This window comes from Anopheles moucheti, chromosome 3, assembly GCF_943734755.1.
Source record: "Anopheles moucheti chromosome 3, idAnoMoucSN_F20_07, whole genome shotgun sequence".
Taxonomy (NCBI): Eukaryota; Metazoa; Arthropoda; class Insecta; order Diptera; family Culicidae; genus Anopheles; species Anopheles moucheti.
Window position 1 is genome coordinate 61295506 of NC_069141.1, and position 21098 is coordinate 61316603.

The 21098-nt window shown below is 44.4% G+C and overlaps 3 protein-coding genes across 6 annotated transcripts; all 3 read right to left on the reverse strand.

Moving 5' to 3' along the window:
- Positions 1-398: 398 nt before the first annotated feature.
- On the reverse strand, positions 399-5008 carry LOC128302884 (probable chitinase 2). The gene is made up of 4 exons (XM_053039730.1): positions 4839-5008; positions 1731-1895; positions 1466-1661; positions 399-1398 (listed from the first exon to the last, which is right to left on the reverse strand). The coding sequence occupies exons 1-4, from the start codon at positions 4918-4920 to the stop codon at positions 399-401; spliced, it is 1443 nt and encodes a 480-aa protein (XP_052895690.1). The 5' UTR covers positions 4921-5008.
- Positions 5009-6151: 1143 nt separating this feature from the next.
- LOC128303698 (uncharacterized) lies at positions 6152-15089 on the reverse strand. Of its 4 annotated transcripts, none has more exons than XM_053040747.1 (5): positions 15051-15089; positions 14622-14970; positions 9462-11157; positions 9272-9384; positions 6152-7619 (listed from the first exon to the last, which is right to left on the reverse strand). In XM_053040747.1, the coding sequence occupies exons 3-5, from the start codon at positions 11111-11113 to the stop codon at positions 7417-7419; spliced, it is 1968 nt and encodes a 655-aa protein (XP_052896707.1). In that variant the 5' UTR covers positions 11114-11157; positions 14622-14970; positions 15051-15089; the 3' UTR covers positions 6152-7416. The 4 variants fall into 4 exon arrangements, 3 of the variants coding, with proteins under 3 accessions (XP_052896707.1, XP_052896706.1, XP_052896705.1); XR_008287397.1 differs by lacking the exons at positions 14622-14970; positions 15051-15089 and adding exons at positions 8708-9094; positions 14006-14350 and having other exon boundaries at positions 7485-7619; XM_053040746.1 differs by having other exon boundaries at positions 14622-15080.
- A 387-nt stretch (positions 15090-15476) lies between these two features.
- LOC128304356 (xanthine dehydrogenase-like) lies at positions 15477-20647 on the reverse strand. Its single transcript, XM_053041538.1, has 6 exons — positions 20584-20647; positions 19513-19685; positions 18425-19289; positions 16268-18333; positions 15618-16206; positions 15477-15547 (listed from the first exon to the last, which is right to left on the reverse strand). The coding sequence occupies exons 1-6, from the start codon at positions 20645-20647 to the stop codon at positions 15477-15479; spliced, it is 3828 nt and encodes a 1275-aa protein (XP_052897498.1).
- Between the last annotated feature and the right edge of the window lie 451 nt (positions 20648-21098).

Genomic DNA, 21098 nt, shown 5'->3' on the forward strand with positions numbered 1-21098 from the left:
TGTGTATATGGAAGCTACAACTGTTCTGAGTTATTCTTTTCCACTGACAAGACGCTAAACGTTTTGCACTCACATATTTTAAAAACTTTTCAAGTGTCAATCGAGACAGTTTAGAACAGAATAAGACTCCTGTTGTCAATGACGCTTCCATTGAAGTGTGACGAAAATAAGAATATTACACGGATATCTTGTTTGAATTTGAACAGTTGTAAAGAATCAATCTTGCTACCATCAGTGATGTCATCGTAAGAACTCGGCTATTGTCGTCTCGAAACACTAGAACACGTCTAGAACTTAGATTAAAATGTTTTGGCAACATTTGTGGGGATTTAATTACAGGTAAACGTACAGCTTGTGCCATAACCAACCACAGGTGAATTATGCTACTTTTGAGAGTGTTACAGCCTTCGGGCGGTGAAGGTAACCGTTCCAATGAACAACACCATAGCCAGAAGTGTGCTCGAAGCGGTAGCCAATGTGGCTCCCGATGGTCCCGTGGTCGATCCACCAGCCGCAGGTACTTCATCCGGTTCGTGTGGGATGACGTTTTCTTGCGTCAACTCATCCGACGCTACGACGATGGCGTTACTGATCGTCTTTAGCAGTGGATATTTTCCAGTAACAGCAGCTGGGATCGATAGGGCCACATGGTTCCGATCGCCAAAGTCTTTGTACGTGTCCTCTTCCGGAGCGCATAGTCCGTTGAAATCATCGGTATCGACGGACCAAACCATCAGTCCGGCCAGCTTTTGACGAACCGCAAAGCGAACCTTGTTCGCGATCGAGCGCGTACTGTCGTACACCACCACTTGTGACATGGAACTGTTTGACTTGGTTGCCACCATCTCCGATGCGGTCGAGTCCCATTCGAGCGTCCAATCGCCTGGATTACGCTTCAGCTCCTCGCATACCTCATTGTAGCCCATGAAACCGTTCTCTTTGGTGGCTGGTCCGGGGAACCCGACCTTATCCGCTGTATCGCCTAGCCGCGCCTTAGCAATGGTACTGACGAACGTGCGGCCATAGAACGGTAGTCCGAGGACGAGTTTACTAGCTGGGGCTCCAAGCTCCAGCAGATGCTCGATCGAATACTCGACGTTAAGGAAGTCGCGGCTGGTAAGAGGTGCGTTAGGACCAATCTTACCGTCCCAGCTGCCATTGTAGTCGTAGCACATGATGTGCAGGAAGTCCAGGTACTTTGAGAGTGCCTTAACGTCGTACGCCGCATCGATCGTATCTTTGCCCGCACCGATCGCCGACGTTAGTAGCAGGTTGTTCTTCCGGAACACCTGACTCAGTTCGCGTACGAGCGCTACAAAGTTTTCACGATCGGCCGGTTTTCCACCGCGCTGCGTCGGATACTCCCAGTCCAGATCAAGTCCATCAAATCCGTACTGTCTGAAACGGGAACGGGTGGCGTCAGGAATTGGAAATGATTTAATTACCAAAGGTTAATACAACTTACTTGATAAAATCGAGCGCATTCTTCACAAAGGCTTGCCGCCGTTCGGGATTGGCCGCAAGGTTCGAATATTTTTCCGAACCCTCATTCCAGCCACCGATCGCGAGTAGAACTTTCAGATGAGGATTTGCTGCGCGCATTCCCGCCAGCTTTTCGTAACCTCCCTTGCCATAGTTATCTTTGAGATCTTGCCATGCATCTAGGAGAAGGCGAGTAAAGCGTCACGTATTAGGCATATAGTGCATAGGGAAGGACAACATCAACTTACCGAGCGATTTGATGGCATTTTTCGCCTCATCTAAACCAGCGAAAGCGTAGATGGCATGTGTGCAAAGGGTCGGATCGAATGAGTCCAGCGGATAGGATGCACTACCGGTACGGTAAACGGCCCAGGTTGAGATGTAGCACGTCACTACTCGATCGTGATCCGTCACTGTAAAAGAAGTAGGGCGGTTAGGTTAATCTAAAACAGGAAGTATTGACACGAAAACTTGGCTTTAAGTCGCGCAGTCACCGTACCGGGAAGTTTGACGCTAGGAAGAAACCAACTCGAGTGCCGTAATGGGGGCATGTCCGACTACGAACACCACTCACTATGCGTCATGCTTCGGTGGGTTTCTCTGTGTGCGGTAATGGTATTGAACTCGTGGGAGAGCTTGTCGGCGTGTCGGATGTATACCATACCTTTCATTACCATGCATTACCAGCGCAACCTCGGCGCGCAGACTATCCTTGATAAGGCCCTTTTCGATAAGGCCATTAAAGGGTTTTCTTTGTTATGCCAAGAATCTGTGGCTGGTAAGGCAAGGGACCGCAATACATTGCAAGCTATTCCGCGCGGCAAATGCGCAGCTTTTTAAGTTCAAACGCTTATTCGAATGTTTCTTAAACTTGGGCAATTAAACAATCATTTGCGGATGGTGATCGTTAATACGATCGTTCAAACATATTGTAAATCGCTAAGAGGCAACTCAATATAATAGGCCGAATTTTTGCCACCTGAACGAGTAAACCTTATCGTTACATGGTGCACGGTGAACGAATATTGGAAAGCATTAATGCGTTGGCTTGTTTCCTTCCCGGAAGAGATACCAAAAAAAAAAACACACACCCTTGTCAGTACATCGATTCGGTACAGTCGAAGCAGCTTCTATAATGGTAGGGTTTCGCTCTTCCCTGTATGTTACCGAACCGCTGACAAAAAGCATCCGTTAATTGAGGAATGTTTACTTACGAATGTAGGTAAAACGTGCCACAACGTACCATAAGCCGACAGGAACACGTTCGCTCTCATCCGTATCCGTATCAGCAGACTGCGCAGCTTAGACAATACTAATGATTCATCAACGCATGAGACATTCTACAATTCGGAGAATCATGAAGAACGAAAGGCAGTTCCTGGAAATGCCACCCCCGTGTAACACCATGACGTTGTTCTAGAGTTTTCATTTCAATGCAATTTCCCATTAGCCAAACTCGTAGCTCTTGGCAGGCACACGTTTCTTCTTTTGACGATCAATGTCATTGAGATCTGAAATAAAAGTCGTACGTTGTTGAATAATTCCAGATGAAATGTACTTAGTAGACTGATATCTGGTAAGAAACATGCACAATTCTAACATTGTGATTGTGTTTCATGAAGCTTTGAACATCATTTGATAGAGGCTTGTTAGAAAATAAAGTCTTTGCATACTGGAACTGAAGGCTCCAATTGGACGTAAAGGGACGGAGGTGTATTTGCTAGTGGTGGTAGTTCTAGTCGATAGGAGCGGTATAAAATCTAACAAATCTGCCAACAATACAGGACTAAATTATTGCCAAAAAGCCAGAAAAGGCCAGTGTCTCTGAAGAAAAGAAATACTGCAACTAAAGCTTGGGATCCTGGACTCCTGAGGTTATAGTGCCACTAAAGAGCAAGAGAAATACTAAACTAAAGCCTGTCTCTGAAGTTCAAATTTTTAATTACCAATTTAATCTTGCATAGATTGAAGATGTGCTTTTGCTTCTCTGCATAAACTTAAATGAGATCTCAATTACCAACAAAACATATTTTATATTAATAAAGTGACTAGACTAGACCATCTTTTGATGTTAGGCAATTTTGATCGGCAACCTGAAGAGATCTATAAATACGGCTTGCCATTTCGGGCTCTCTTTGACTTTATCTATCCGTTTTTGCTGGGTAATCAAAGTCCAGAGTAAAGCTGTGTTCCCGTATGGAATTTTTCTGTTGGGATGTTCTGTCGTGTGAAGAACGACTCCATTACCAAATGCACCGACTGGACCGCCAATGATGCATTGCATTAAGAGTGTATGAAAAATAAGCAATAAACACCCAATATCAGAAAAGACTTAAAGTTTTGGAGAAAAGTTGAAAAGCAAACCAATCAAAAACACACTTCAACCGAAAACATGTGAATGTCCGCGTAAATTAACACCTCTTGCGCGGTAAGCTGTGATGTGTATTGGACTAATATTTTACATAACTACAAATTTTCCGTTCGCTTTGTTCATCACTGACCTACGTACCTATATTGATGCGTTCTACCAGTTGAATGGTAAACGGGAAAACTTTCACCAGAAAACAGTTGATAGAAGCGGTGTACGGGCGTGTGGCAGGTTCAAGCCGTATATATAAATTCATTGCTACCAAGACTTGCGGTCAGCAATGAGTCATGTTCCAGATGCAACGGAAGCAAAAGCAGAAAAGAAACAACAAGAACTCATCGGCAAAGAATGGTTCAGGTGTGCAGGAGGTAGCGCGATTATTGGTTGTGTTTTTTTATGGAAACAACATTAATAAATTGTTATATGAGATCATTATGTGATAAAAAAAGAATGTACAAGACTTTTTGGTTGTAACGTATTTTTGGGAAACAATCTTAAACTTCTTGCACTTCCAAGTGAGTGCGCGGTGATCGCGCGATAGATCGTGCTTAATCACCGAAGCTTTTGCTCTGTTTTATAGTTCACATCCACTTCGAATCGGTTCTGTACAACTTTCCCATGCACACACATTATTCTACACACGATCGTCAGTCACCAGAGCAGCCGGTAATTGGAAGCAACCAGGAAGTCCAACAGAGTGGATTCCAGCTTCGTTATACGACCATTTCAACGAACCGTACCAAGGCCACACCGGGTGTGTGAGCGGATCGCACACGCACAAGGGGACTGAGCGCACGTCAACACGGAGTTACTGCGGATGGATGGATAGCCCCGCTGCGAAGATCGAGAAACTTGTTCTCTACGCAAGCAGTAAGAAATAGATGACGCCCGTTACAAAAGATGTACCGTGAGGGCCGGTTTCTGTAGTGTGACTTGTGGCCTTTAAGCTCTTACTTTCTAGCATCGTCGGTGGCTTACGGGTACATACCTATGGCGCCGCTCCCAGAACCGACGTGTAGCGACAGTAGCAGTAGGCAACCAAGCCCCAGCAATCGATCCATCGGCAACATAATTATGTTGTTCCTATGCCCCGTTTGCAGCTGCTCGATCTGCGATCGGATTGCAAGCACGTTGTTGTTCTGCCGTATAACACCTTCCTTTGGCGGTTCCGATGTACAGTTGTTTCACCGTTTAGCTTCTTGTTTCAAATTGTCTACCCCCCTCCGATCAGTATCATTCAACTTTCGCGGCGTATCGAACGAGATAACGCTTTTAACAACAAATTCACAATGTTTGCGTCCAAACCACCAGCGTCATTTGTACCGTCGGTGCACACACTCACACCTTAAATCTAAAATATCACTCGCACCGAATCGCTAGTGAAGGGGGAACGTTTGTGCGTTGAAAAGAATCGCCACGACATCAACGCGCTACAAGAAACGAACCTTTGCGAACGAAAAGGGGAACGGTTCGAAGAGGTCGATTGAGTCACTTTATATGCAGCAGGCAGCAGCACGCCAAACGCCACCCCAGCTACGAACCGTAGGCTTCCAAGTCGCGGACACAAATAAAGCCAAACTTTTGCTGTGGCGCTCACGGCGGGCTACTTCTTGCGTTCACTTTACGACCCAACAATACCACCACCAACTTCATTCGGTTGGTCCCGCTTGCAACTCTCTTTGGATCTCTTTCATGGTACGGCGTTGAGAGAAATCGTAACGTGCGCGTCTGTAGGCATATCGTGCGATGTTCACATGCTCTCTTTTTTGACGGTCGTTTGATGCTCTGTTTTTTTTACAAATATCATACATACAAAGCATAAGTTATGCTCCATGACCCAGTTGGGTACATAAACGATCTGTTCTAGCTGAATCTACACTTGTGGTAGAGCAACTAGTTCACGACAAAAAAACACAAAATTATTATTGAATGATTGTGCAATGAACTAAGAAAAAAACTGTTCGATTATCGATCTTTCTTTATACTACAATCCAATACTTGTAATAATGATTAGCTTTTCTGTCATAAAAAAACGATTGTGCTGTTCTAGATTGTGCATGGTAGCTCAGTCGTCCGGTGTCATTCGCATGACGTTACCAAGTTGCAGTCATTGTGGTCTATTCACACGTAAAATCGTTTTGTATAGGTACCTCTTCAACTACCGCTTTTCCCTAACCAGGAGCCATTTGGTTTAAGATAAAATATACTAAAAAAGCAAACTTGAAATACAAATATAAATTTCACATTTCTTTCACTTATTGGTGCTCGCACAGTTCCGATGGCTTTGTCGCGCAGTTTTTCTATTTACGTTACAACGTTTATTTATCTAACAAGTGCTGTTTTGTTCCAGTGTAGTAATAATTCGGCGTTCTAGGAATACCAAAATAAAGCCAATCTAATTCTGAAAACAATTGCTCTCTTTATCCTGGTGAGTGTAACATGATAAAAAGGGTGTATTATTGGATGTCCCCAGTACCGCGTGTCATTAAATATTGCAATTGAATTACGAATTGTAACGATTACTGTCGAATGTGTATATACTCAGCCTCCCGAAACCTGACTCGTACAGAAGAACATCACTGATAATAGATATGCATTCAAAGAATGAGAAAGTCATTGTGTATACTATCTTTTTTTTCAAGTGTTGTGTTCCCCATGTGGTATTGGACTTCAGTAGAAAACTGTTCTTGGTTCTCGGTCCCGTAAGCTCGTACACGTTTTATCATTCACTCTTTACTTTCATTGTTCTAGTCCGCTTGTTTTCCTTATCATAAACCTGCTGCCATTCAAGTATTGTGCACGATGCTGTAGAGCACCGTGCCGTTACTACCATTCAGTAGAATATCTAATATCTTACACCGTCCATACATCTAGCTATGACCTACGTATCTAATCCTACACAACACATCATCACAAGGCCTAAGGAGCAATGGTTGCCTGTTGTTACGGGAGACCAAAACGTTAGTGTTTCTTTCCTTAATAGGAATGCCTAGCTGTTTCACAGTTTTTAATTTACTCATTTTTTCACTTTGATACTCAGATGGTTTTCAACATTCGCTTGTAGCTAAAACTGATCCCCCCTGCTACTTGTAAGTGTATCGCAATGGATTTCATATAAATAATGCTGAAGTTGAAAGTAGAAAAGGGAATATAGAAGATACAAAGTCTACAATCTCATAAAAGCTCACATGGAGAAAGTTGGGTTAAAAAAGGTACAATAGTACGGCGATTTTGAGTAGTGTTCCAAAGGGTGAGGCAGATTAAAACGTTCGCTATTTATAAAACGATTATCGGATTGAGTAGTAAAATGGAGTGCGTTTCTACCTCAACACCAAGAATCCTCTTCCCCTAGCCGTGTATGTGTTTAAAAGTTAAGAATATATATTTAAATCTCATCGACGCAAAGGGTTTCTCTAAAGCTCATCAACCAGAGTATAGTGTGTGCGTGAAGGAAACATGTTGTTTGATTGTTTGAGAAGCGATATGCTGAGTGCGGTACGGTACAAGTATCACTTTGGGACGCAACGGTCACCGCGTGTCCGCCCCTGCCCGGAGGAGGGATAGAGCTAGTATTTTAAACGACCATCAGCTGTCGCTAGAGAGGCATGCCGTGTCATCGGAACGGGTGACGGTGGACCGGACGAGTTGCGACTGTCGGATGACTGAAGCAGAGGAACGCCGGTGGCCGTGAGGCGCGTCTTTGTGTCATTCTCCTGAAACCGTTCCATAATTTTGGCCACTATCATCGAAGGTGGAATGTGCGGATTACCTAAGGGGGATAAGTATCAGCGTTAGAAAACTCTTCAAAAATTTATTACATGTAATTGTTCGTTTAACGTTCAACACACTTCATTCAACATGAAAGCAACATCAAACATGTTTGACTAATAAATTAATGTTTAGAGTATACAAGCATGTTGTGTAAATGAGCGTAAAAATGAAATACGTGCAGATGGAAGTACAACTCTGTTTATGTACGACAATATATTTAATACAATATAATATACATATTTAACAATATTTCAACAATATTGAAGCATTGATTTTTTAAAATATTCACTTATGGAAACGATGTTATGGAAACGATATGTAAAATTCATGCACCAATAACGTTAGAACAGATTAAGTTAAAAAAATGGGATTCACAATGACATAATGACTATAAATATTCTAAAAGCAACCATCTCAAATCATTTCAAAGCAGTGAAGGATAAAAAAATATATTCAACAATGCACGATTCTACAACAGATCCGACTTTGATTCAACTGTCGAATGGCATTTTCCATAAGAAAGATAAATAATTATGTTACCGAAAATTTAATTCACAATCATGCAACAACAAGACGGCCGAGTACATCCAGGATAAGGTTACCGTTCGCTGTCTGGCGGAGGAAATGTCTTGAAACGTATGTGAATAGTATATTATATTAAGCCACTAGTTATAAGCAATACGGCCTGGTCGTTCTATACAACACAAAAAAAAATCATTCAACGACAAGACAAACCGAAATCGCCTGTAACTGACAAACAAATTATGAAGAAGGTCAGTAATGAAAAGATGTAAAATAGAGAAATAAGTCCGAGATATTCTTCAATAAAACAAAGAATAAAATAATATAAAGCATATGCATAATTTTAGGAAATAGATTAATTAGTGTTAAGAGAAGAAAATAACAGGTGTCCCATAACTAAGCAATTCATCGTAAATTTATAACAAGCATGTAATAACTATAATAGTGCCTCCATGTACATTACATGCTAAAACAAAAAGAGTAGTAAAAATCAAACCAAATCCAGTAGACATAAATACATAGATATAGATGGTGGAAAATAGTTATTTTTGACACACAGCTTACACGTTTTCTCTTTGTGTTCCTGTTGCTAGCCTCATGTTTAGGTCCTCTTCGCAACTACAGCCTCCTTCCATTGTTAATGATATGCACAACATGTCGTGTAGAGTACATTAAGTAGGTGCTAATAGACTAGGCTAGCTTGTTAGAAAACATAGATGTGAGAATGTGTGCGCACTGGTACTGACGGAACCGGTAGTGATGAACACGGACACAGAAAACGATTCGAAACGAACAACCCTCGCCTCGTACCAGAACGATCCGGGATGTGTGATGAGGATGAAAGTATGCTCACGGTGGCCACCCACCATGTCCACCACCACGTTTGTGAGGTTATATTTTACATGGGTCGCGACTGAAAACGCTGCAATATGTGCAGCTTTTCGTAATCGGCTGACGGACGGTCGTGGAAGGAAAGAAAAAATGGAGCAAAAGATGTGATTACGATGAGAGTTACCCTCGCCTTAGTGTCTAACCTTAGTGTACCGATGGTATCGTGTGAACCATCTTCGAATATCCCACTACCCGTTGCTCAACTGTTTTGTTAGCTCGTTCCCTGATTGGACTTACCTACTAGTCCCCGATAGCCGAGAACACTATTCTCATGGATGTGCATCGAAAGTTGCTGCTGTCGCAAGAAAGCTTCCGTATCGACTCCTCGCACTTGGGATGGTTTTAAAAACCTACGAAAAGGAAAAGCATGAATCAGCATAAAAGCATAAATAAGCTGTGACGATCGGTAACATATACAACTACATACCGTTTCGGTATTTTTGCCAACACATCCGTACTGTGCGGTGCCGGTCCAAAGCCTAGATTGAGCAGTATCTTCTCCGGGTCCGGTTTGCGCGCGTTCAGCAGACTCTCAACGCTCGAGCATCGACTGGAATCGGATTGGAGTGAACTATCCTTTACTAGCATCGTGCTGCGACGCCGTGGAGACGATGATTGCTGTTGTTGTTGCTGCTGCTGCTGGTGTAACTGGTGCTGTTGTTGATCTTGCTGAATGCTGAGCTTGCTTGACGTTCGCGGTATGGGACTAACAGGAACGGAACGTGTGAGATTATTGCTGCTGCCATTGTTGATGCTCGAACTGGTGTTTAGCGACGACGGGTTCGGACAGCTGTTGTTGCACTCACTGATTGCGAACGAATCATCATCATCGTTCATCTCGCTGAAACTTCGTCCGATTTCCATTAGATTGTAGCGCCGAGCGGTGGCACGTGGATTCTCACTCGAACTGCGACCGATGCGTCCGATACCCATGCGATGCGACTTGGGTTTCGGTGGGTTAAGGTACGCATCGTACCCGTGCCCATGACTCGGCATAACGGACGCACTATCGAGTATGTTTTCCTTTTCCTCTTCATCTTCCTCACTTATCATACCCGGAATTAGCTCGTCAGATTTGGGGAACGATTCATCAAAGGAAAACTCGTACGCATCGGAAGGATCCACATCAACGACGCTAACTTCCAACGGTTCGTGGTGTTGTGGTGATACGGATCGCTCATGTTCCGATTCACTTGCGACGGGATCCAGTTCACCATCGAATCCTTGCACGGCGCCATCGGTAAAGAATTCATCCGCGGATGGATGTAAGTGTAAGGACTGTGGTTCATGCGCTTTCCGATCGTCAGCACTTTCACGGTTGCTAGTTCCACCACTGAGCATATTGCGAATATCGAGCTTTTTCGCTTTGATCAATCCATACTTTGCTTTGTTCATGTTTAGCTTATCGTAAAACTCATTTATTTTGCTTTTACCGACCACAAACCGCGAAGAAGTGGATGCTATTCCCTCTTCCGTATTTTTTCGTGCAGTTTCCATTGCGTCCGGATTTTCACTCTCACCCGAAATCGTTGGACTGTGGTCGAGATTCGAACCAGATCGACTAAACTTTCCCAGTAACGACTTTTTAGACAGAAAGTTACGAATTGACAAACCGGGATTCCCCTCCGTTACTGGTGATTGCTTTGCAGATTCATCAGATTTCATTGCTTTCGGTGTGCTGGTGGCAAGAGATGTGCTTTGTGGCTCGCTGGGAATACCGTGGGTGGTACCAATACCAATGTTCTTTTTGAGGTTTTGTTCGATAATCACGCGTTCTGGATGGTCGGCATTTTCATGAGTATCGTAAGAGAAGGCAATTTGATCATCTTCCGGTTCCACTTCAGGTTCGGATGGCTCCGCGCTTTCTTCCCATGCGTGCTCATGGTCTGGATCATCTGTGTGTGATGCTGCCGCCGCTAGCTGAGCCGACCGGGAAAAGTCTGATTCGTACGCCGTCGGATCATCGTCCTGTGAGGGGGTAACGGTATCGGCACCAGCCGTTGCACCCGCATTTGCGCTCGTTGGTATCTGTATTGAATCGACCCATTTCTGTACCGAAGCCGGGCTTTTCTTTCGCATTTCATCGACGATGTCGTTCAGCCAGTAGCGTACACGGGATCGAACTGTAAACAGCGACAACAAGCACATTCAGTAAGAGTTTTTGTATGAAAGTTATTCATAATAATTATAATTATTTGTGCAACGGCAATAGGGATAAGCTGAAACATCAACAAAGCTAACACGCACTAAAAAGTGTACAAAGAGCTGCGAAATTTAGATGGAAGTGCGATAACGATAACGTCAATTGTATCGACATTCAGAGAGGAAAACAATCGGAACTATTTAGAAACAAAACGCATCCTTAAAACACGATTTAAAATGTCGTTTGTACAGCTAACATGTGAAAGAAAAAAGTAAAATAAAGAAAAGAACACTTTTTGATATAAAGAACACATTAGGGCGAGCACAAATGTGTGTTTTCACACCATTTGCATGTAAAGACGTATTCAAAAACTGGGAAAGAAAGAAAGAACAACCAGACGTTCTGTTGCCTTGTGTATAAAAGTGTGCCTTACTTTTCTTTTCGTTATGCCAGTAAAAATACTCCATTTGAATGTATCAACAACGCTTATAAAAGCTAACGCTCATGTCGTTGCTAACACAAGATTCTACACGTTAGATTTAAATGTCAATAAATTGTGTTGAACAACCCTTTAACAACTAATTTCCAGTTTTTACAATATGATATGCTTTTTTAACTTTGTAATATTATAAAAACCTAAATTTTGCACTAATTATTTCCATTGATGGATATTTGAATGTATGTTGTAGAAATTCAATTGGACCGGGAAGTTACGCTAAACTCACTTATATGTCTAGACCGGACACGATGTAACTTTGACGATCGTTCCTCTGTTTCATCCTCTTTTCCAGCGTCCAGATATCGCAACAGATGTTCAATTTCCATCCTTTCCAAAAATATCACTTCAAACATATTGAATTCACAACCGCTGTGCACTTCAAACGAATATGTGCTCGGCAAAGCACGAGAAATACAGAGATGTTCTCTGAAACGCGGTTAAACAAGTACTGCCACCGACAACCGACGCGGGCAGTGCGACCATCGGCGTGTAACCTGTGATCGTGGCCCTGCATTGGTGTGCGTTCCGAGCTTACACCGGCAGTTGGGTGGTTTCGCACGAGGAATCTGTGTGGATTCGAAGAGATACCTTGAACACGGGACAAACACGACATGTTTACCGATGGATCATCGTATTCGGAGCGCATCCTCCTCGGTCGAGGGTTAGTAGGTTTTACGGTTGTGAGAAATGGGGGAATAGATGTAATCCCTTGCGACCGCCCCGCAAGATGACGCTTATCAGAACCTTTTATAGACTTATGGCGTGCGTAAATACATTGCACATAAAGCCGTAATTGGAGAGATGCATGCTGGGAAGGTACCACCGAGGGTATCGGTTCCGTTTTGGGGCATTTGTCAACAAATCCCGCACCAGCAATGATCATTGAAACGGAAAGTTGCACTCGTATTTAGCGGAACGTGTGGAAAGAACTGTGCGAGTATTTGAACAAATAATACCAAAAAAATCTTGGAATTGCATCCAAAAGAAAACTACTGCAAGAGAGATATCGCATTGTAAGAAGGCAATTAATGAAAATATCGTTAGACGTTTTTGGTTTAGTGGCGATGAATAATCCGACGAACAATTACGCTGAAGCTGTACAATATAAACTTTGAATCATTGAGAGCACATGTTCGCAATGTGGTAGAACAATCGACGAAAACAAAGCGTAATCATCAGTACTAAAAACTAGTGCACATAATTTGTGTGCTTCTCAACTCAGCCAGATAAATCTGTTGATCTCTTCGATTTGGATTTATCTTGTTCAATGATCGCTCCCGATCATTGTGCTTTGTGTTTATCATTCAGCATCACGCTGTTATGCCACTAACAAGTGAAGATGATCAAGCATCCTAAAATTATAGAAAAATCCAATTATTTATACTGTTGGCAACAATATTCAAAAGAAACGATCCATAGCCACGACCAGACAGCGTGTCATTGAAGAAAAAAATACTCTCATAAGATTAAAACAACTAAACCACCTTCATTCATTGTAGTGTGTGTGCATACAAACATTCACGGTTCGTTATTTGAATGAACGATCATACCAGGGGTTGAGAGTGGATGGAAGGCTAGCTGATCCACCCGGTCAGCGTAACTGATAATAGTAAAAGTGCACAGAAACACGAGCCTGCACAATGTGCTTGGGATGTTCCTAGCACCTCCTTTCGCACGCATTCCGGCGGAATGTTTTCTCTGGGCCCTGGCTGTGTATGTCATTGCCGTGCCGTAGATGTTGTTGATGTGTTTTTGTTGTGCTGGTCTTTAGTTTGTTTGATTCATTGTTGCTGTTTTTTTCTTTTCTTATTTCGTTCTGCTACAGCCTCCCGGGCCAACTCGCACCGTTTCGAAGGCGAGTGGTTGGCGCGGGTAAGGCTTGAACGGTAAAGTAAACGAAAAATATTTGCCACTCTATAGCCAAAGGTTTACGGAAAAACGAAATGTGTGGCGGGAAACTGGAGGGGATTGCACTTGCATGTGCTTTTCTGATGGTGCGCGGCATCCGTGAAGGCGAGGTAGAACAATATTATTGGGTGTTGTGAACGTGACGGAGATGTAAGTCTTCTAATCCATTTCGATCATGCAGTGCGATGGAAAAACATTTACTTCACTACATTCAGAAGAGATCGGGGAAAGAATTACAAAAATTATAAACAAACGTTAAACTCAGCTGTGAAAACGGAGAGAAAGAAAGAGAAAGTGGGTGTAAAAAGATAGGAAGCATAGACACATCTGCCGGTAATGGTACATTTGATCAGCAGATGTAGTATTGCTCATTTGGCACAGCACAGCTAAAACATTCAGAGCTTCTAGGGAAGGAACAAACCGTTTGCGGATCCGCGAGCCGAACCGGAGCTTTCCGCAGCGCTAGCTTCTGTGTTTCCTTCCGCTGCCAGGTCTATACTCTGGCAAGGTGTTGGGTGTTCTATTTCAGCGTCTAGCAGATCCTCCTCCTGCATCGGATTTTCCCCCGTTTGCCGGTGTTGCTCCATGAACGAACGGAGATACGGCCGGTGTTTCTGTTGTTCGTTATGACGGTCCATCGCTTATTGCGTGGTTGCGAAGGTTACGGGAAACGGGTGTGGAGAAAAATCATACAATGAATGATAGTCGGATTTGGTTGCAGTGCTAGTCGCTACAACACATGACTACTGAAAAGTGGTAGACCCCACGAACCCCACGGTTGCATAGGAACATCGTTCACGAGGTCATGTACGAGTTGCGTGACCTTCCCTAGAGTGAGGCATCATCACCAACAGCGTCCGTAAAGCTCATCCCATGCAGTGACACTGCGTACGGATATGGCAGGTTGGTGTTAATGAATTATCGCGGTCATGGATATCCTTGGTGTGGTAAGAACACTGAGCAGATCTTTCCCTAGCGATGCTACGATGAATCAGCACGTTTTGCACGGATGAAGTAAAGGGCTGCAAATTTCTTACCTTACACACTAGCTGGATGCAGTTGAACGCATACACGGAATCCGTAGGCCGGATTTAGATGTACAGGTTTTCGACGGATCGATGATTTTGCTCTTAATTTCACGGTCCTGCAGTCAAGGACGCGAGGGGGCGTTTTGCGCTGGATGATCGTGTTGCTGATCTCGTGAAACAAAGCCCCTCCTGTATGGTTGCGATGCTTTAGGCTGCTGTTATTATTGCTTCCGCCAATACTGCTCCCAATGCCGTCGATCGCGTACTGTTGACACTGCGAACCACTTTTGGCTGCTCTCTGCCAGGGTCTTAAAAAACACAAAACTTTCCGTCGAAATAACGCTCAGCTCACGACTGGCTGCAATAAAATTTACACCTCCACTTTTGCAAAACGGTACAAATTAAAGAAAAACAACACGAACGAAAATTAACACCTACGAAATCCATAAAATATCCAAACAACACCACCATCCCTCCCGTACCAGCTTACATGACGTTTACAACTGACAGTTCACTTGTCAGCTGATTTGTGTTGTGATTTGCAGCACACTGGGCGCTCCAAATGAAATTTATGTTTTTTACGTGTTGCTTCTGAAGTTGGTTTATGTGTAAATAATATTTCAACAACGCGCGTAAAATATTAGCGAAACAAACCCAAATGTGTTGTGTGAGTACTCCACAAAATTATAAATGTATTCAGCCGATTCAATACGTCTTGCCAGAATTGATGAAATTCTGTATTTCTGTTTTAGAATATTTATGTGTCATCATACTAAAGCTAAGTAAAGTGAAATGAATTACTGAATAGAAACTTATGATATTAGTCATACGATCAAACTGTGCCACCGTTGGCTAAATGACTCCTCATTCGTATTTGTACTGTTCGATGGAACTCTCCAACAGAGCAAATATTTTCTCCGGTGTCATGCCACTACCTAAAAATGAAAAAGTTTCTGAGTAATACAACATTACGAAGAATTAGTTTTTTGTTTCCAAGCGCCATACCCATATGCAACCACGTATCTGGTAACCCAGCATCGCGCCGTGCCGCACGCAATGCATCCCGGACAGCATAAATCACCACCGGACTCAGTGAAAGTGCCGGTTCACCGGTTGCCTTTGAACGGAGCACACCGCCCGTGTTGGAACTCTTGCTCAAAAACGATACTCGAAAGTCTACCGGAATATCTCGGTGGCCGGGCACCTTATAGTTCCAGGTACGATTGTTCACCAGTGCACCATTCTTGGGATCGTAAACTAACGCTTCGGTCAGATAGTATCCCAGACCCATCACGAATGCGCCCTCAATCTGGCCCACATCAATGCTGGGGTTTAAACTTTCGCCCACATCCTCTAGGATGTCTACGCGTCGCACTAGCACTTGTCCGGTGAGCACATCAAGCTCGATTTCACCGCAGGCCAGTCCCCAGATGGTATAGGTACGCATATCGCTTGGTGTGGCGAAGAATGAAACTTGTAGATCCACATCATCCATGCTGGCATTACGCACCATGTCCTCCCAGCTGGTGCGTCGTAGTAGCGCCCGATAGGGTCGAAGACGTTCGAGCAGGATCTCACAGCATCGTTTAACAGCCTGCAGGGTAAGTAGAATGTTGGTTAATTATTAATTATTATAAAGCATATGGTACACTTACGAAAGCAACACCGTCCGTTGCCTGGGTGTGCTTGGATGCGTTCGAGTTCGCATTTAGCAAGCTATCGGTCGGCTGAACTACGATCTTCTCTATCGGTATGCCCAACAGGTGGGCTGCCACTTGTGCCACCTTTGTGTTGATACCTTGACCCATCTCGATTCCGCCATGTGTGATCGACACCGTACCATCGTCAGTGTACACCGAAACAACGGCGTTCTTCATCGAGTTCAACTCCAACGGGTACTGCATCGGCATGATCGCAAGTCCACGCTTGCGCCACCGGTTTTCCTCATTGAACTGTTCAATCTGACGCTTGCGTTCGTCATACTCCACCTGACGACGGAAGCGCGGAAGCATCGAATGCATTTTATTCTCGCGGGAAATGTTCGCCATCCGAACGTCTATCGGATCTAGCCCCGTGTGGTGCGCAATGTGCTCCATAATGTTCTCCACCATCGCAATGCCCTCCGAGCTTCCGGGTGCACGTGCCCACGTGTTCGGTGGAGTGTCCGTGCGTGCAATCTTCGTGCGCAGCTTCCAAAAGTCCGTCCGATAGCAGTTCTTGAACAGATCGCTTGTTATTCCGCCGGGCATTACATTGAGCGCTGCACCGCCATCGTGTATGAAGGTGTGCGACAGCCGACTAATACGTCCGGTACCGTCAAAGGATACCTCGTACTCGCTGACACTACCACAACGCTTGCCGGAACTCGCCATTGCCGTCTCGAGCGGCAGGATCATTCGAACCGGTGCTCCAGTTCGGAATGCTGCCACCGCACAAGCACACGCTATTTGAGTGGCTCGTGTCAGTTTTGCACCGTACGCACCACCAATTCGTCGGACGGAAAGATTAAGTGTGCTTTCACGGACCTGGAGTGCCTGGGAAACAGCGATCTGAACGTGATCGAGCCACTGGGTCGCACAGTACACGTCCATCGAGTCAGCGTGAGGAACGCACAGGGAAACTTGCGTCTCGAGCGAGTTGTGGTACTGTCCACGCAGATCAAACCGTCCACTGATCGTGGCCGAGCCTTCTTTAGACAGATGATAACGTACACCGTGCCTATCGTACGGTTGATCACTGACGCGACTATAGTCAAGTGCATCGACCACATCTTGTACGGTTGGTAGAACGATCCTGTTGCTAGCCCGTTTGTATTCGATTCGCACCATCGCCACCGCACTGTTTGCCAGCTCGAAACTTTCGGCGCAGATCATCCCCACAACCTGGCCCGCGAATTGTATGTCACCGCTGCAGAAAATTTCCTCCACCTCGGAAAATCCCATTTCGAGTGGCATGAAGTTATTGAAGCCCGGGATGTCCTGCGCACAAAAGAACGCCCGTACACCGGGCAATGCTAACGCTTCCGAAGCATCTATCTTCACGATGCGTCCCTGTACTTCGGTCGAAAGTACAAGAGCACCGTGCAGTTCATTGGGTAGCACCGGCATATCATTGATGAATATCGCCTCCCCGGTACACTGTGCTAATCCTTCCAGTTTTGGTATGGCCTGTGTGAGAGGCCAACGCTTTTGGTACGTATCGTACGTTTGGCGACCGCTAGAGACGAGTGGTCGTTCGATCGGTTCTGTTCCGCTGCGTAACGAACGACCAAGGGTAGGATGTACACTGAGCGCAAACCGATAAAGCAGTGATAAGGCCAGCTGTTTTCTGTAAGTTGGAGACGCATCTGGAAGCACACAGTCCGGTTTTAGCTCACGTTCCAGGATCCTCAATGCCTGTGCGAGGATGATATCGTCGAACAGTGGTTTCCCGGTAAGGAATGTCTCCGTTTGCTGAGCATGTACGAAAGATGGATTAATGCCACCGTAACAGATGGTGATTTCGGTGCAGAGCTTTCGCTCAGGACAAAGCTGCAATAGGAAGGCGGCGTTCACATAGGCCCGAGAGTTCTGTGCAACGGGCATTATTTTATAGGAGCGGAGCGTATTGCTGACGTGATCGTACGGTGGAAGTCGCACAGTTGTCAATATTTTTCTGTGCATGTTGAGCTTCAGAAAGTCCAGCGGTGACACACTGATTAGTTCACTCTCAATGGAAGACCCTGTGAAAAGAACGAAGAAGATAGAGTTAAGCGTGGCTTGAAGATTGTTATGCCCTCCCACTAAGACACTGTAGATATTTTAGACACTTACTAACTGTTAGTGTTGCTCCTACGGCTTCGAGCAGTAAAAACAAATCCGACGGAAACTCGGGATGTTGATGTTTGAGCATCAAATTTCCTCCAATTGTTCCGACATTTCGTACCGGTAGATTTGCCATCTTTCTCACGTGCTTAGCCATCGGCATACAGTACGTAAAGCTAAGATGCTCTTCAGCAGTTCGCTCTAGCAGGTTAATAAACTCGGTCAGAGTAACGCCAACCCCGACTATGAGTTCACGGTCGAACATATGCCGATGCAGTTCCTCAATCGAACTGATGTCTATGAACACTTTCAAGTGATTGGATCGTCTATATACTCCATGGGCCGTGTTTCCTGCCACGAATGTGTACGGTTCATTGTTGGCGATCGTATGCAACACATCGAAGGTTTCCGAGAGTGTCGTCACCTTATGCCACTTTCGCCCATCGGCAAATGTGAGAGTGCGCGACGTTGAATGCGCCTTCTCGGCATCATTAGACTTTGGGGTGACATGAACCAGATCTTCAATGTCCACAATAGGGGGTTCTTGCTCCTGATCATGTGCGAACGATTTAAACGCATCCAGTATTGGTCGGTAACCGGTACAGCGACAGATATTGCCATCGATTGCTTGTTCTATCTGAGCTGCAGTCAGGGTAGGTTCTAACGTCGCATTGTCATCCTGTTGATCACGCTTCCGGGACGCTAGCAAACTGTACATGCTCATAACCATGCCCGGTGAGCAATAACCACACTGGGACCCACCGTATTCCGCCAAACGACGTTGAATTGGATGATAGGAGTTTCTTTTATGACCACCGATTCCTTCGACGGTGAGTATGTCCATGCCGTCACAGGAGTACACCATTACCAAACACTTGTTAACAGAGGGATGGAAACATGATTTAAGTTAAGCCATTTCAAGGACATTATGATAAGATCTTGTAGATCTTGGAGATATCTGAGATGATATGATCTTGAGGATCTTAGAGATGATATGATCCTGGAGATTTTGATTATGATAAGATATCGGAGATCTCGGATATGAAAAGATCTCGGAGATAAGGTATTGAAGATTCTGATACAAAATTTATGCTTACCGAATTAGCTGCCCATGATCGGCGTTCCCGCGTGACTGGATGATATCCGGACAGGGTAACAACACACGCACCGCATCCACCCTCCCGGCACATAAATTTGGTACCCTTCAGATGTGCATGGTTGCGGATGAAGGTGTTTAGCGATGTGTCCAGCGGGACTTTGGTAGCGTTTACTAGAACGAGGCAACAAAACGGTCGAGCCGCCAAGTTTAGCATACAATTAACCGTATCCGCCATAGTGCACGTAGAAGTCAACCGATCGTGTGAACGTAGCGCACGAACGATAGTGATCATAAACCGAAAGGAAAAGTAATCGGTTTCGTCAATCGCAATGCGCACACGGTATATGATTGATTTTACAACCGAGAAATCTCCAATTTCGGTAGTTACTGGACAGCCCGTTACGGGCTGTTGCGTTGCGAGAACATCAATTGTTAGTTTATGAAGAACTTTACAGCAAGGCGACGATTACCCGCTCTGGTGGAATATGTTTACACCTTAGGGTCACCTTCAGCAGTGTAGATTTGGATTCGTTCAACTTCAACACACATGGAAATAATTTGTAAATCATTTTTTTGGCACGCCTCATTGTTTAGGCAATGGAAGAAAATATAAATACTAATTGTATATATTATTTGCTTAAGCAGATTAAGGAATTGAGGTTCTTGTGTCGGTAAAGTAAAATAAGATTAAGGAATGTTTAAAAACTGTGTTTTGTCTATTAAGGGCCACTCTAGAGTTGAAGGGAAGAGGTTAAATGTTGAACTATTTTGATTTGTTTTAAACTACGCTAGCAATTCTATCAAAATGTATCCACTTTTTATGCTTTTTCTTCTAATTCAAAAAGGAATTTAAGCATTTCAATTAAAACACATCAGAAGCTAGAAATGTACATGCTTTGGATGCTTTTAAATGCCCTTTTTAAACCTTCACCAACCGAACTCATAAGTCTTCTCGGTGCGTTAAGACATTTCTTAACTGCCAACGCTACATTCCAGTTGGTGCATTCCATCGCTACAGATCAATTCACGCATATGAAACTCGATCACAGATTCGCATCATTTCTCTTACCCGTGTACAGCTGACGATTGATCGTGAGGCGCACCTCTGCATCCATATTGATGTTTCCCGCCATAGGACACGCACACATACACACTAAACACACGGCGAAAGTATAGCAAACAGCTAATAAACCAACAACAAAAAACAACACAATAATTCACTTGGCACACGTGTCCACTACCAAGCTAGCAAGAAAACGATGTGCACTCGATCGAGGCAACTGGGGAACTGGTACCGATTTTACGGAATCATCGAACGGGAACCCAACCGAGCGTGTGTGTCTTCCGATGGGTGCGCGTAGCGTACTCCGGATCATATGTTGGGGCTCTCGGTCTGCATAGGAAAATAGCATCAGCTTCTGCATGTCCATTTAAAAGGCAACCGTAAACGCATACACACACACGGCTGAAACAAACCGTTTACTGCACAACAAACTTTCCGCGATTTCGATTCTAGCCGCTCGGAAACGTGAAAGGACGAATCGTTTTCTTTCGCATCGGCTCCCACACAACTCCAGGCCAGGT

Coding starts and splice junctions, on each gene's coding strand:
- LOC128302884 (XM_053039730.1), bottom strand. CDS start 4,920: ATGTTGCCGATGGATCGATTGCTGGGGCTTGGTTGCCTACTGCTACTG. Junction 1,896..4,838: donor TTCTGGGAGCGGCGCCATAG/GTATGTACCCGT, acceptor CTTCTTTTACAG/TGACGGATCACGATCGAGTA. Junction 1,662..1,730: donor AAATGCCATCAAATCGCTCG/GTAAGTTGATGT, acceptor GCCTTCTCCTAG/ATGCATGGCAAGATCTCAAA.
- LOC128303698 (XM_053040745.1), bottom strand. CDS start 14,222: ATGGACCGTCATAACGAACAACAGAAACACCGGCCGTATCTCCGTTCG. Junction 11,158..14,005: donor GGCTCGCGGATCCGCAAACG/GTTTGTTCCTTC, acceptor CGCTGTTTACAG/TTCGATCCCGTGTACGCTAC. Junction 7,620..9,271: donor CGGCTATCGGGGACTAGTAG/GTAAGTCCAATC, acceptor TATCCCCCTTAG/GTAATCCGCACATTCCACCT.
- LOC128304356 (XM_053041538.1), bottom strand. CDS start 20,647: ATGGCGGGAAACATCAATATGGATGCAGAGGTGCGCCTCACGATCAAT. Junction 19,686..20,583: donor CAATCGTCAGCTGTACACGG/GTAAGAGAAATG, acceptor GCCTCGTTCTAG/TAAACGCTACCAAAGTCCCG. Junction 15,548..15,617: donor AGATACGTGGTTGCATATGG/GTATGGCGCTTG, acceptor TTTCATTTTTAG/GTAGTGGCATGACACCGGAG.